Source organism: Heptranchias perlo, unplaced genomic scaffold (assembly GCF_035084215.1).
Source record: "Heptranchias perlo isolate sHepPer1 unplaced genomic scaffold, sHepPer1.hap1 HAP1_SCAFFOLD_60, whole genome shotgun sequence".
In the NCBI taxonomy this organism is placed as follows: domain Eukaryota; kingdom Metazoa; phylum Chordata; class Chondrichthyes; order Hexanchiformes; family Hexanchidae; genus Heptranchias; species Heptranchias perlo.
In genome coordinates, this window is record NW_027139623.1 from 5,174,772 (window position 1) to 5,190,177 (window position 15,406).

General features: G+C 43.3%; 1 protein-coding gene across 1 annotated transcript; it reads left to right on the forward strand.

Moving 5' to 3' along the window:
- The first annotated feature begins 2,957 nt into the window (after window positions 1-2,957).
- LOC137316694 (immunoglobulin superfamily member 1-like) lies at window positions 2,958-15,406 on the forward strand. The gene is made up of 8 exons (XM_067980538.1): window positions 2,958-3,015; window positions 3,510-3,803; window positions 7,324-7,617; window positions 8,864-8,953; window positions 10,928-10,955; window positions 11,806-11,849; window positions 13,229-13,269; window positions 15,221-15,406. The coding sequence occupies exons 1-8, from the start codon at window positions 2,958-2,960 to the stop codon at window positions 15,284-15,286; spliced, it is 915 nt and encodes a 304-aa protein (XP_067836639.1). The 3' UTR covers window positions 15,287-15,406.

Here is a 15,406-nt window from a genome sequence, read left to right on the forward strand (position 1 = left end):
GAGATTCAATAGAGATGTGCAAAATGATGATGGGTTTTGATAGAGTGGACAGGGAGAAACTGTTCCCACTGACAGAAGGTTCGGCAAACAAAGGTCACAGTTTAAGGTAATTGGCAAAAGAGCCAGGTAGGAGATGAGGAAATTATTTTTACGCAGCGAGTTGTCATCTGGAATGCACCGCCTGAAAGGATGGTGGAAGCAGGTTCAGTAATAACATTCAAAATAAATTGTATATATACTTTAAAAGGAAAAAAATGCAGAGGTAATTGGTAAAGAGCGGTGGGAGTTGATCTAATTGCGTATCTCTTTCAAAGAGTCTGCACTGGCACGATGGACCGAATGGCCTCCTTCTGTGCTATAAGATTCAATGATTCGTTGTGAACAGGTGAATAGACGCCGCACTTCACAGAAACTAAACAGAAAACAGAGCAGCTAATTTGGTGAAAATGCCCGGCCGCATATTGCACTGTCATTGGACAAGTTTCATTCCAATAACATCGCCACAACTGAATATTAAAAGTTGGATAATTGTTTGCAGAGTTTTAATTGTTTTAAACACAAACGTCTAGGAATGAATCGTGACTCACAGTTAACTGTAGCTGGAGAATACTGTAACCAAGAGCCAATGGGAAGACTTATAAAAATATTGGACAAGATTCGTTTCCTACGATTACATAGAATTTACAGCACAGAAACAGGCCATTCGACGCAACAGGTCCGTGCCGGCGTTTATGCTCCACAAGCGCCTCCTCCACCCTATTCCTTTCTCCCTCAGGTATTAATCTAGCTTCCCCTTAAATGCATCAATACTATTCGCCTAAACTACTACTTGTGGTAACGAGTTCCAGATTCTTAGCATTCTTTCGGCACAGAAGCTTCTCCAGAATTCCCTATTGGATTTATTGGTGAATTTCTTATATTTATGGCCCGAGTATTGGTCTCGCCCACAAGTGGAAACATTTTCTCTACGTCTACCGTGTCAATTCCCTTCATAATCTTAAAGTCCTCAATCAGGTCACCCCTAAACCTTCTGTTTTCTGGAGAAAAGGGTTCCAGGCAGTTCAATCTTTCATGGTAAGTATAGCCCCTCAGTGTTCGAATCATCCTATTAAATTGTTTTGCACCTGTCCAGTGTAATATGGATATCCTTTTTGTAATATGGAGTTCAGAACTGTAGACAGCACTTAAAGTGTGGTCTAACTAAAGTTCTATGCACGTTTCTCATATTTCTCTTCGCAGAGATTCTTAAACTAAAATGTGCAAGACAGCTGCAATTCTGCTTTTCTGATTCCAGTCGGTTGCTGGAGGAATACAAGGATAGAATTATGTAGAAATTACAACACGCAAACAGGCAGTTCGGCCCAACCACTTCGTGTTGGTGTTTATCCTCCACACGAGCAATAGCCCTAATCCCATGTGCGTGCTCTGTTCCCAATTCCCTTTATCGTTTGTCCTTCAACCATCGATCTAACCTATTCTTAAATGTTGACATGGTCTCTGCTTCAATCCGCTGTAGCGCATTCCACAGCCTCACAACCCTCGCTTTAAAAATATCCTTCCTGCTCCCTGCCCTAAATACCATTTATATCTCATCAATGTCCACTTGTTAGGACTCCCCAATCACTGGAAACCGCCTGTGTCTCTATACTCGGTCCCATCCCTTCCGAAATTTAAACACGGACACTAAATTACTCCCATTCTCCGTTGTTACAAGGAAAACAGCCACAGTTTTTGAATAAAAGAAAGAAGTCGCATTTATATGGCGCCTTTTGTGACCTCGGGACGTCCAAAGCGTTTTACAGCGAATGAAATATTTTTTGAAGTACAGTCACTGTTATAATGCAGGAACTGCGACAGTCAAATTGCACTCAGCAAGGCCCCACAAACAGTAATGTGATAATGATCAGATAATCTGTTTTAGTGGTGCTGATTGAGGGATAAATATTGGGCTCAGGACACCAGGGAAAACTCTTCTGCTCTCCTTCGAAATAGTGGCGTGGGATCTTTTACATTCACTTGAGACGGCAGCCGGGGCCTCGGTTTAACGTCTCATCTGAAAGACGGGACATGTGACGGTGCAGCAGGCTCTCAGCTCAATATTCAGTCCCAGTGAGGTCATTGATTCTCATCCCCAAGAATGATAATGATGAAATCGAGCCCACCATCACTTACCTCCTTTATTTGAGATTCTAATCTCAACTGTTTAAAAGAGAAGTAGATTTCCTTCACGGCAGTTGTGTAAAACGGGCAGGATTGGACATAGAATCACAATCTGATTTATTTTCTCTCGTAACTCAGTTTGATTCCACGAATGAATGGCCAATTCCAGTTTTGTCGAATTTCAGTCCTGATGCAAACTGTTCCCGACAACACAGCACAATCGGTATTGAGTTCCCAACCTTCCACCGTACACATAATCCACAGATCCATTTCTAATTGTTCTTTCCATTCATTTTACCACAGATCCGATAACAACGCCAAGGATATCCCCTGATAAACCGACTGGGGTGTATTTGAAAGGAGAGACGGTTACCATTACCTGCATCGTGACCGGATACTATCGCGATAAAACCTTCCATTTTTACAGAGGTAGCTCACCGCTGTACTCTGATCAAGTCCTCGCAAAGGACAACATTGCAACATTCAAGGTCAGCAGAGCAGACCAAGGAGGGCGGTACCAATGTCAATATGGAACCACCGTCAATAGAAGGCAGTTATTGTCCCAGATCAGCGAGGCTGTGACGGTCACTATAGCAGGTGAGTGAAGGGGTGCAGAGATTATTAAAATGTTTATTCAACACCATTAGGGGTAGATTTTGACTGTGCGCTCGGGTAGAATGGATGATAGTGAATCGGCAGGCTGTTTCACATATCTCCTGATTTTTATTTCCATTGACTTCAATGTAGATGATAATTGGGTGGTGCATAAAACGGGTGGAGTATAAAATGAGCTGCAGATGCTCGACCGCCCGTTCTTTAGTAAAAATGGAGTAGAAATCCGCCACGGGCAGTTGTGTAAGACGGGCGGGATCGGATCGGCCGCCTGATATCAGCCCGATCCGATATTCAGATCCAGTGATGTCATTGATTCACATCCCCAAGAATGATAAATAAAAAATCGACCATCACTTCCCTCCTTTATTTGAGGTTCCAATCTCCACGGTTCAGCAGAGAAGTTCACTCTTTGACATCCGGTTTGTACCATAGCCTAAATGACAAAGAATGGGAATTTCAAATCAGCGCATTGTCCATGTTCCCCTCATATCGCAGGGTGCAAAGTCAGGACTAAAACCTGATTTTGGAAATAGAACCACAAACTGATTTCTTTTCTCTCGCACCTCAGTTTGATTCCACTAATGAATGATCAATTCCCGTTTTGTCGAATCTCAGCCGCCGATACAAACATTTCCCCTCAACACCGCACAATCGGTATGGAGTTCCCAAACTTCCACCGTACACTTAATCCACAGATCCATTTCTAATTGTTCTTTCTGTTTATTTTACCACAGATAGGCTGAAAAAGCCACGGATATCCCCTGATCAACCAACTGGCGTGTATTTGAAAGGAGAGACGGTTACCATTAACTGCACCGTGGCCGGAGACTATCGCGATAAAACCTTCCGTTTTTACAGAGATCGCCAACGGCTGTACTCTCATCAAATCATCACAAAGGACAACATTGGAAAATTCAGAGTCACCGGAACAGACCAAGGAGGGAGCTACCACTGTCAATATGGAACCTCCGTCAATAGAAGGCAGTTTTGGTCCCAGCTCAGCGAGGCTGTGATGGTCACTATCGCAGGTGAGTGAAAGGGGCGGGAGGGGCAGAGATTATTTAAATATCTATTCAACAGCATTAGGGGTAGATTATGACTAGGCGTTATCGTAGAATGGAGGATAGTGAATCGGCAGAGCGTTTCTCATCTCTTCCGGTTTTTCTTTACATTGACTTCAATGGAAATGATAATTGGGTGTGTATAAAATATGTGGAGTATAAAATGTGCTCGATCGCCCGTTTCAGGCCTCCGCCTCAGACGGATTTATATTCCACTGTCAGAAATTTGTGATATCAATCCCGACTAAAACTTTACCTCACAACCCACGGTGATAGTTGGAGAATAACTTTAAATGAACACGCCCGGCCGAAACGGGAGGGTTCGGGCGCTAAATTTTCCCGTGTAGCGCCCATTGTTTCGGCCCGTGTTGCGCCCATTGTTTCGGCCCTACACGGCCTCTTCGATATCCAAGTTGGCGTCTTGGATGCTCACGCACGTTTCCAGTGTGAGGTGCGCCAGACGCTGTTTTAGTATAGGAGTTAGCGCAGGCTAACAACTCACTGGTCACACACACTGGCAGCTATTCAACCATGACAGGCACATCATCCAGACACGCGTCGCACTTTCTTGCAGGAGAAGATGTTGCATATCAGGAAGCAGCAAGTGGCGGTGGCATTTAGCCCATCGAGCCTGTTCCACCATTCAATGAGATCACGGTGGACCTGTGACCTAACTCCATATACCTGCCTTAGCCCAATATCCCTTAATACCCTTGGTTCACAGAAATCGATCAATCTCAGAATTAACTTTCACAAGTGAGCCAGCATCAACTGCCGTCTGCAGAAGAAATTCAAACCATCTCCCACCCTTCGCGTGTAGAAGCATTTTCAAACTTGACTCCATCACGTGCTGGCTCTTAATGTTGGACTATATCCCCGCATCCTAGTATTCAAGAGTAGGAGACCTTCAAGAACAGTTACAAATGTCTCTGCAGCCAGAAACCATAATCCATCCACTAACCTGTAAATCATGCATGGTTCCTTTAAATAGCACCGGTGAGTGTCCTCCAGGCACTCTAAGGCACGTTCAGATGGTTGGGGTTAAGACTGTGCGTTGAGTTGTGCGTTAAGTCCCAAAAATGGTGCCTATCACTTTAAATCAGCGTTGCACACTGATTGAAGCCATTTTCTCCCGACTTTACATGATTCCGGCTTCATAATCTTCGCCCACTGCTAACTCCAATACCAAGATGGCATCTGGCGCACATCACGCTGCAAATGCGCGTTCGCATGCAAGACGCCATCTTAGATGTTGGAGAGGCCACATAGCGCCGAATCAACGGGCGCTACACGGCCTAATTTAGCGTCCTCAGTTTCTCCAGTCTTTCCACTTATCAGAAGTCTTTCATCCCTTTTACGTTTTTAGTAAATCTCCTCTGTACCTTTCTAACGTCTTGACATCCCTCCTAAAGTGTGGTGCCCAGATTTCGCCGCAATACTACACCAGGGGCCTAACCAGTGCTTTGTAAACGTTTAGCACAACTTCCTTGCTTTTGTATCCTGTAAATCTGTTTATAAAGAATTCAGTATCCCCTTTAGCGGCCTTCTCAATTTGTCCTGCCACCTTGAAAGTTTAATGTATGTACACCCCCAGGTCTCTTTGTTCCCGCACCCCCTTTAAATTTGTACCATTTAGTTTATATTGCCTCGCCTCATTCTTCCTACCAAAATGAATTAATTCGCACTTCTCTGTGTAAACTTTCATCTGGCATGTGTCTGCCCATTTCAACAGTCTGTCTATGTCCTCCTCAAGTTTGTGACCATCCTCCTCACTTCTTTCTATGTTTCGTACCTCCTGCAAAATTTGAAATTATGACCTGTGTATCCAAGTGTAGGTCATTAACATATATCAAACAGAGCAGCGGTCCCAACACCGACCCCTGGGTGACACCACTGCACACTTCATTCCAGTTTGAAAATCAACCATTCACCACTACTGTCTGCTTTCTGTCTCTTTGCTAATTACGTATCCACGCATCAACTGCCCTTTAATCCCATAGGCTTCAATTTTGCTGACAAGTCTATTATATGGTACTTTATGAAACACCATTTGAAGGTCCTGATACACAACATCAACTACATTACCCTTATCAATCTTCTCCACCAATTCATCAAAGAACTCAATCAAATTAGTCCAACACGATTTACCTTTAACAAATCCGTTCTGGCTTTCATTTACGAACCCATATTTTCCCAAGTGCCAATTAATTTTGTCCCGGGTTATTGTCTCTAAAAGTTTCACCACCATCGACGTTAGTCTGACTGGCCTGTCGTTGCCGGGTTCATCCCTCCACAATTTCCACCCGTACTTTTCTCAGCAAGCTAGGATGCATCCCATCCGAACCGGGTGACTTTTCTACCCTGAGCTTTACTAACCTTTTCCGTGCCTCCTCTTTATCTATTCTCATTCTAACCAGTTTCTCCGCCTTTACTGGAACATTGGCAGCATCCTCTTCCTTAGTGAAGACAGATGCAAAGTACTGATAAGGTATCTCAGTCATGCACTCTGCCTCCACAAGAAGATCGCCTTTTTGGTCCCTAATCAGCCCCACCCTTCCTTTGACTTCCTTTTTACTATTAACTCCACTGAGTGTAGTGTCACCTCACGAGGTACCTCCAAACTGCCTGGACTTGTAACATTACAGGTTTCTCTGTCAGATAACCGAAACTGCATGCCGAGATTTTCAAAATAACCCTGTAACTCAGAGTACTTTAATGAATTACATTCTGGTTTTCCATATCATCTCACTGGGTTGGATTTCGACAGCAACGCCCAAACCTGAGACCTCCAACACCGAGAAGGACAAAGGTAGCAACTGGATGGGAACAGCATCACCTCCAAATTTCCCCCAAGTTATAAATCATCTCGACTGAGGCACATGCCACCGTTCCTTCATCGTCACTGCATCAAAATCCTGGAACTCCCTACCTAGCAGCAATATGGGAGCACTTTCACCACATGGAGTGCAGCTGTTCAACAAGGAGGCGGCTCACCACCACCTTCTCAATGGGCAATTAGGCTCGGGCAACAAATGCTGGCCTGCCCAGCGTTGCGCACATCCCAAAGCCCGCTAACACTTAACTACTTTATTTGAAATGGGAATCTCCACTGTTTAGCGGAGACGTTCATTCTTTTTAATCAGGTTATGGCTCGGCTAAGTTACCACAAATGCAAATTTCAAATCAATGCCTTCCCTCTGTTCCTCTGGTATCCCAGAGCGAAATTTGAGGGATAAACGCTGATTTTGAAAATAGAACCCCAACTGATTTATTTTCTTCCGTTTCATCCCACTAATGAATGGGCAATTTCCACCTTGTATATAGTATCCTCCTCAGTGCTTACAACTTCTATGTTACGTGTCATCTGCAAACAGTTGAAATTATGCCCTGAATACCAAAGTCCAGGTCATTGATATTTTGGTTCACAAAAAATAAGTCTGTATTGCGGTTGAATCGATTGTCACTGCTTTTTCCTTACATATTGCAGATCTACCCAAACCAAATATATCAGTGGATTCTAGTCTTGTTTTGAAGGGTGGAAAAGTTACCTTTAATTGTACAAACCCCCGGGACCATCCTGGCTTCACATTTTACTTATACAGACACCGAGAAGCGAATTACTCGGATGTCCAGACTGCTGCACGGGACAATTCTGTCACTTTCACCATCACGAATATAGATCACACCGATGGAGGAAATTACACCTGTCTGTATAAAGGGGATGTGTGGGGAAGGCTGCTAACGTCGGCTGAGAGTGACCCTGTACATATAACTGTAAGAGGTGAGTGAGATTCACACGGTGAATGTGTTCATCCGACCACGGTGCAAGGCATTCCGTGTTGTAATTAACGATCAAAACTGGCGTGGAAATGACATCCAGGGGTAATATTTGGTCTTGGGCTGTATCGGATCGTGCCTCCGTTTTACGCCCCGCCCGATATTCAACCCCATTGGCTGCAATAGAACTTGAATATCGGGCGCAGCGTAAAACAGGCGGCCGATGTGAAACCGTCCAGTTTTCCCTATCGCCCAAAGGCCTTTTAACGCTTATTTCATGAACTGTTCGCTATTTATCCTGTTACTGAGGAAAAGTTAAATCACCAAACGTCGAACGGTTTTATTTCTCCAACTCTGTTGAAAAATTTGATTCACTAGTTGTGTCCTTTAGTTGCTCTCCGATCCCTAATAGCCCAGAGGATCTGAGAAAAAATAACACCCACTCTACCAAATTTAACACAAGGTAATTTGAAACTAGTAAGCACAATGCACAAAACAGATGCTGTAAACAGAGAGCCCGTCAGTGAGCTTCTGTGGAGAGAGCGGGTGAGTTCTGATCAAGGTCCCCACCTGAACCGTCACCACATTTGTTCTCCCTGCCAATGTGCAATTTTGACCCAGTGATCATTCAGAATGAAACTGACAGAATGAAACTGATTCATTCCCACACTGTCGCTATCATATTTTTGCCACCAGCTGTGAGTAATTAAATAGTCACCTGGTCCAAGATCCACGGTTAATATCCAATGAACGAATCAATGAATTAACGAGGCAATTAATTAATCGACCAATGACAATTGAGCTCTGTGCCGCGTCAGTTTTAACAGGTGCATCTTGTTGTCATCACGGTCCAAAACCACTCACGGCGTCATGACTGATCCACTGACTTTGAAGCATTGAATCAATGGGGGAGATTTATAAGTGGAAAAGAGAGGAGGGGAGACAGACTTAGAGTATCAGAGACTGAGGGACGTTATCAAAACAGTGCAAAGCTTGGGACAGAGCAGGAGAGTGGGATTAATTGGACAGCTCTTTCAAAGAGCCAGCACAGTCACAATGGGCAGAATGGCCTCCTTCTGCGCTGTAAGATTCTATGTCAACATTTTAATGCATTATTTTTCTGTTATGCGGCCCATTCCATCGACACAGTCCCAGTGCCTGTTTTGTTCTTCTGTCAAGCAGCAGATTATTTATTCCGTGTAGATAATGTTGGTTAACTTGATTCCACTGTGCCCCTTTATCTCATTTAGATAAATCCGTTGCGCTGGAGGCTGGTGTTGGCTCTGCTGTGATTCTGATTCTTATCCTTGCTCTGTTGGGTGTGTGTTTCTGGAAGAAAGGTGAGTTAAACAGCATGTAATATCCGTTCATTGCCAACACATGGACCAAGCTAAATGTCGTCTCCTTTCTTCCCCACTACAAACGAACCACCACCTGACCCCTAACCTCGGACAGTAAATATAAGGAGATCACAGATTGAAAGGTGAAATCGCTGGTGGCGAAGCTGAAAGAGACCTGGGCTGAAATCCATGTCGAGCGTTGGCGCAAAACAGGCGGTATCGCGTTTGCCGCCTGTTCTACACCGCACCCGATATTCAGCCCTATTAATGTGAATTGAACTGAACGTCAGGTGGAGCGTATAACTGGCACACTATGTCATACCGCCCGATTTGCGTTACTGCCCAAAGACCAATTTCGACCCCATAGTGTCACATTATGAAGAATGACGACAAAAACTCGGGGTTCTCAGTCTGGAAGGAGACACCTGAGAGGTGATTCTATGGAGTTTCTTAAGATAGTAAATGTTATGGAAGGGATAAATCTGAAACATGACATGAAATGAAGTTATAGGTTTGGTCAAAGCGAGGCAGTTACAAACTGGTAAAAGATCATCTAAATCGGAGATAACGAATTTCTTCATCACGCAGTGATCATGCAAGGAATGGACTCCCAGATACAGTTCTGGAGGCGAATAACTTGGAATCATTGACAGAATATTGAGATGCAGCAACGGGGGTGGTGTCTGTAGCGTCTTTCTGCGGGGGGTGCGGTGAATTAAGATGCAATAACTGCCCTTCCTCATCTGTAAATACCTTGTGATCCAAATCAAAAACAATCCTCTTCTGCCTGGGCCTCTTCTGACCACTCTACTTCCTAACCCTTCCCACTCACCCTTGTGTAAACCTCTCCAACCTGATTCGATATTTCCTTTTTTATCTCCTTACCCATCAACATTAAACTCATCTCGTCCATAAAACCCACGAAATGCTCACATGACACTTTCCCTTCTGAGCTACTCGCCACAAACATTCCGCACCTCAGTTGTCTGAGTACCAATGCGCTGATCCGGTCGCTCCCTTTTTGCTTCAGTCATTATATCCTGCAGAACGGCTGTCATCACGCAATTCCTAAGAAAGCCATCTCTTAATCCTCTCATCCTCTCCAGCTCCCCATATCCAAAGGTCGCTTTCTCTATAAAGTATTGAAAGGTGTGATTCCGTTACAAGTATGCTCCGATTTCTCCCACCACTTCCTGTTCAAGGCTTTCTCATCAACCTTCCATCCATCCATAGTACCAGTTACTTCCTGTGTGACTGCTTGGATGGCTTGTTATCATTCCTCTTCTTAATCGACCTTTGAAACATCGGTCATCCCTCAAGTGTCTGTCCTCCATACACCGCCTCCCTGGAACTGCCCCGTTTATTTCCACTCCTACCTGTCACATCATAGTCATAACATTTCATCCATTGACATCGCCTCCCTTGGCTGCACAATCACGTCTGCTGTGCCCAGGATTATCTCCTTTGACCCACTCATCTTCATCATCCATACCCTACAGCTTAACTACATCGTTGAGCAGTATGCGGTCAACTCTCCTCGGTACCCTTACTCTATCTCTATCTCTCAGCCTCCTTCATAGCCACCACAGCTGTTACCATTCGCTCCAAACTGATTAACAAACATTGAGACATTTGCAGCCAACACGTTGTCCAGATTAACATGCGTAAACACCGAAGCCATCTTCTTCAGCTCCTCAAAGCCTTGATGTACCTCTGGCCTGTCAATGGAGGGTATAATCGCGCGGCGTGTAAAATGGAAGTCCTGTCCGAACCCGCCCGTTATCCACTCGGCGGTTTAGGTTAAAATTATACTCTACGGGTTTGTTCATAATCGAGTTGGATGTGGTGCCGGGAGGGAGATGGTTCTGGAGAATAAGTTTCAGTGGCCCAAAGACCTGTTCTGTTTCTTGACCTTTCTCATCTTTCTATTTTGTAATTGGATCCGGATTTCTAACACTTATGTTTTATTTTCAGGGAAATGTGGAAACAGCAGAGAAATGAGGTGAGACATTAAGTGTTGAATTTTAAATTTCAACCACACTCAACCGAAATAAAACCCAGCAGCAAACATTCGGTACAATTTGTCCGTGTCCTGGCTTTTAAATTTTAGAATCGAGCTCCCCCACTCACACTCACACTTACACTCTCACTCAAACACACAATCACACATTCATACACACAAACTCAAACACAAACACACAATCACACACACACAGACACACAAACACAATCACAAATATACAGGAACACAAACATATATCAAACACAATCACACGCACACACATGCGCACACTCTCACCCAAACACGGGCAGTTTCATTTACTTGAATAATTTTCATTTTATCTCCCTTTCATTTCTTTAAATGTCTTTTCAGCCACGTTGTTATTAAGCTATGACCTTTCTCATCTGGGGATCCCACATTACCCACCGCTCAATGAGATCAGAAATTCCTCTGTTCGCTCTGTGTAACGACATCGCGAATGCATTTGTGATGATGTCTCTCCTTAGTTATTCTAGCCAATTGGAAACTGCGCTCGAAAAAATTGAGTGTCCAACGGGAGGCAATATTCACAAACAATTTAATGAAGTCGCTACATATAGTGAGAGCTGGAGACGGTTCCTCATTAATCGCCCTACACGTCAAACAAATCGGTAGTTTCAGGGCAACAAAGAACAATTCTCAGGAATAAACTTGGTTTTGCAACAGCTGGATCTCCTGGCCATGTACCGAGGGGCATTTTTACATCTCAGGCGGGATCCATCTCTAGATCCATTCACTACCTGTCTACGAATCACATGAAATGTGCCTTGCAAAATAAAATGATTGAATCGACGATTTCTATTCTTTTAAGGACCACGGCGCCTCCTAGTGACGAGACTAACGAAACCCTGACATGTAAGTTCTATTTTGTATTGGTGCATCCGGTATTGTCTTTGACGTTCAGTATTTTCTTTTTCTTTTAACGAACAAAAATGAACAAGAAGTTATTAGCAGTAGCAGTTTGTAGACAACAGTTTGTACTATATTTAGCAAATCTGCTAAGAATCACATACAGAGTCAATCATTTCTGAACCATTTTGTTAACCTGACCAAGAAGCAATATAAACATTGATTTTATGTTTCCACCGTGGAGTGGAGATGGAGTGTGTCCTACAGTTCAAGGGGAATCGCGGGAACGAGATCATTGGAGTCCGGCGCACAGGCATAATTCAATCCCACTTTTAAAATCCGAAGTTATGCGCTTATTTGTATATAATAGGAAGTGTGCACATACATGGTTTAAAATTGTTGTAGATTTACAGTAAAGTAGTAAAATATTTGACAATTTCTTAAGCAATTAGAGTTGGTTAAAGTATCAGACGGTTTTGCAAACAGGCTGCGAAGGTGGGAGATGCAAAATCGAGGTGCGACATTGTCGCCGCTGGTGGGCGAGTGTAATTACAGGATGGCAAATTTACAGAGGCAGCTTTTTATTGTAAAAATGAATGCACCATCGGAATTTATAATGGAAAAGGTGACGCAAAAGTGTGACAAAAAATAACAACCGGAAGTACGTTTTGGTAAACAGGAAGTGGTGCAGGCATTAAGATTTTTATTCTATTGCGAATTGAACTCACAGGCAATGGGCACTCGGACTCAAGGCAAAGTATAGTCTGCAGGTGAAGTACGGCTGGAGGGTTGGGGATTACTGGACGAGGCTGTGTAGATGTAATTCAATCCACATTTGTCCTTTCATTTATATAATACTTCACTTTTTATTACTATTTATTATGAGGTCTCAGTCCTGGCTCAATGAGTAACACTCTTCCTTTCAGCTTCAATTCCTTCCTTATCCAAATTCATAAAACTATAAAGCATGGATGTAACCGCATTAATCGTCACAAGTGGAAAGTGATAAGTTCATCTATCATTGCGACCATAGGGCAACTCAAGACTTGCCACACTAACACTGTAGTTGCAATAGTCCTAAAAATAACAAGCCACATAGTGCAAATCGATTTCCTGTTCCCAGAAAAACCTTGGGAATCGCATTCATTTCCTGGCGAAAGACAGGAAATGGTAACGGAAACCAGCATAGGAAGTCCATTCGCTTCCCAGTGGCCAGCCGGAGAACCGTTGGTACTCCCCACTCTTGGCAGTGGAGATGGTCCCATTCATATGATGATTTAATAACATTTCATTTGGAGAGACTAACCATAGAAAGAAACATTTTTAATAAATGTTTTAAATATTTACACATCAATGCAATCTTTTTTTTGTTTTGTTTCATTTAGACGCTGACCTTAATCTACAAACGAAGCCGAGGAAAGTCTGCGTAAGTTACAAATAAACTTAGGGTTTATTTCTTAACTTTGATGTTATCATTTATCTCGCTCATTCATGCTCTTACAAAGTTGATTCCAAATATTTGACCGTTTTCTCTCAGGATCTTTGTTCTTTGTTTAAAATCACAGTCGCCTTGTCTCAACCTTTAATATTCATTGTAAACAATTTTACAACACCAAGTTATAGTCCAGCAATTTTATTTTAAATTCACAAGCTTTCGGAGGCTTCCTCCTTCGTCAGGTGAACGATGTGACGAAGGAGGAAGCCTCCGAAAGCTTGTGAATTTAAAATAAAATTGCTGGACTATAACTTGGTGTTGTAAAATTGTTTACAATTGTCAACCCCAGTCCATCACCGGCATCTCCACATCATTTAATATTCATGAGACCAAATACATTTGCAATCATATTTCAATATGTCGTAAAAGGACTACAGAAAGGTTGTCAATAGAGAGGAATAAATGGATCTTTTAAAAAGATTTGTTGAAAAGGATCCTCATTGGAACACGAATCTTTGAGGGGTGAGATGCAGCTTTGCTCCCCCTATAGGAAATGAAGGGCAAAAGCAGAGTTTAGTTCCCAAGATTGCATCTGCATACGTGTAAACATACTTCTGTGCACCTGACTGTAGACTGTATATAGCCGTGAAGGGTTAGCTTTTGGTTTATGTGTGGAATATGCAGAGCATTGCTATGTAAACAAGACAATTTTCTATTGACCTCACTGATCCAGCGTGCGGGTTCCATGAGTTACACCCGCCATCTTTGAATCACACCTGGAATGATAAGTTGTCCCTTCTATTTCCCGATGCTGTCAGAAATAGGCATTGGAACTTTCGACTTGGAGCGGGCGTAAAACGGGCGATCTGGGTTCGGTCGCCCGTTGTAAACTTCTCCCAATTTCCATTTCCATCGAAGTCGATCCCCTCTAATTTAGAAACGTCCTCCCGCTATGTGTTTCCAGATTTCCTGTTTCTCTGCTGGTAATCGCGGGACCTCCATGTTTTTACACAAACAGCATTACGTTGAAATGATAACTTCATCTGAAAATAAAGAAAGTAGCGACGCCGGTGAATAAGGCCACAAAAAGGCAAACCAAACACTGGGGTTCATTACTGGAGGGATAGAATTAAAAAGAAATGAAGTCAAATCTGTAAAGAGCCTTGGTTGTACCACACTTGGAGTATTGAGCCGAGTTCTGTTCTATAACCTGGACTATAACCTGGTGTTGTGCGACTCCTTACATTTATTATAAAAAGGATATAGATTCATTACAGTAGGTGCAAGAAAGATTCACAATGCTGATACCAGAGCTGAGTGGGTCAACTCATCAAGAAAGGCTGAACAGACTGGGGCGCTTTTCTCCAGCAAAGAAAAGGCTGAGGGGTGACCAGATAGAGGCCTTTAAGATGATGATGAGGTAGCCATAGAGATAATGTTTTCACTTGTGAGGGAGCCCAATACTAGATGTCATAAATATACGATAGTCACTAATGAATCCAATAGGTAATTCAGGAGAAACTTCTTTGTACATGGTGAAATGTGGAACATGCTACCACAGGAATAGTTGAGGCAAATAGCATAGATGCATTTAAAGGGAAGCTGGATGGGCACACGAGGGAGAAAGGACTAGAAGGATATCCTGATGGGATTAGATGAAGTAGAGAGGGAGGAGGCTGGTGTGCAGCATAAACGCCTTCATAGAACTGTTGGGCCCAAAGGCCTGTTTCTGAGCTGTAGACTCGATATGACCGTTAGCAGACAGTCAAATCCTTTAGAGTGGCTCAACATTTCAGCTTAATGACCGCCCACTCGAACAACGCCGCTTTTATTATTTTGCCGCCTTTTGCCGACATCCATCTGCTGATATAATTTCTCTGAACTGGTAACAGATTTTAAGCCGAACAATTGAACTTCTGACCAACTGCACCTTTCATTTCAGGGTCAGCGAAACATCGTCCGAACCTTCGGTGAGGAATCCACCACCTACGCAATGGTGAAGCGGTAGAAAATTTGCAGCTTTCCCGGGCACAAGGCGTGCCACCCTCAACAAGAGGTCCAGGGCCGAGCATTGTGATGGTCATTAGCATTTGACCCATTTCGATATCATCCAGAGTTGGTATTTGCA

What these genes read in the sequence shown, in the direction of transcription:
- LOC137316694 (XM_067980538.1), top strand. Translation starts at nt 2,958, where the DNA reads ATGCTCGACCGCCCGTTCTTTAGTAAAAATGGAGTAGAAATCCGCCAC. An exon ending in TGTACATATAACTGTAAGAG is followed by an intron (nt 7,618 to 8,863) that starts GTGAGTGAGATT and finishes TATCTCATTTAG; the next exon opens with ATAAATCCGTTGCGCTGGAG. An exon ending in GGAAACAGCAGAGAAATGAG is followed by an intron (nt 10,956 to 11,805) that starts GTGAGACATTAA and finishes TATTCTTTTAAG; the next exon opens with GACCACGGCGCCTCCTAGTG.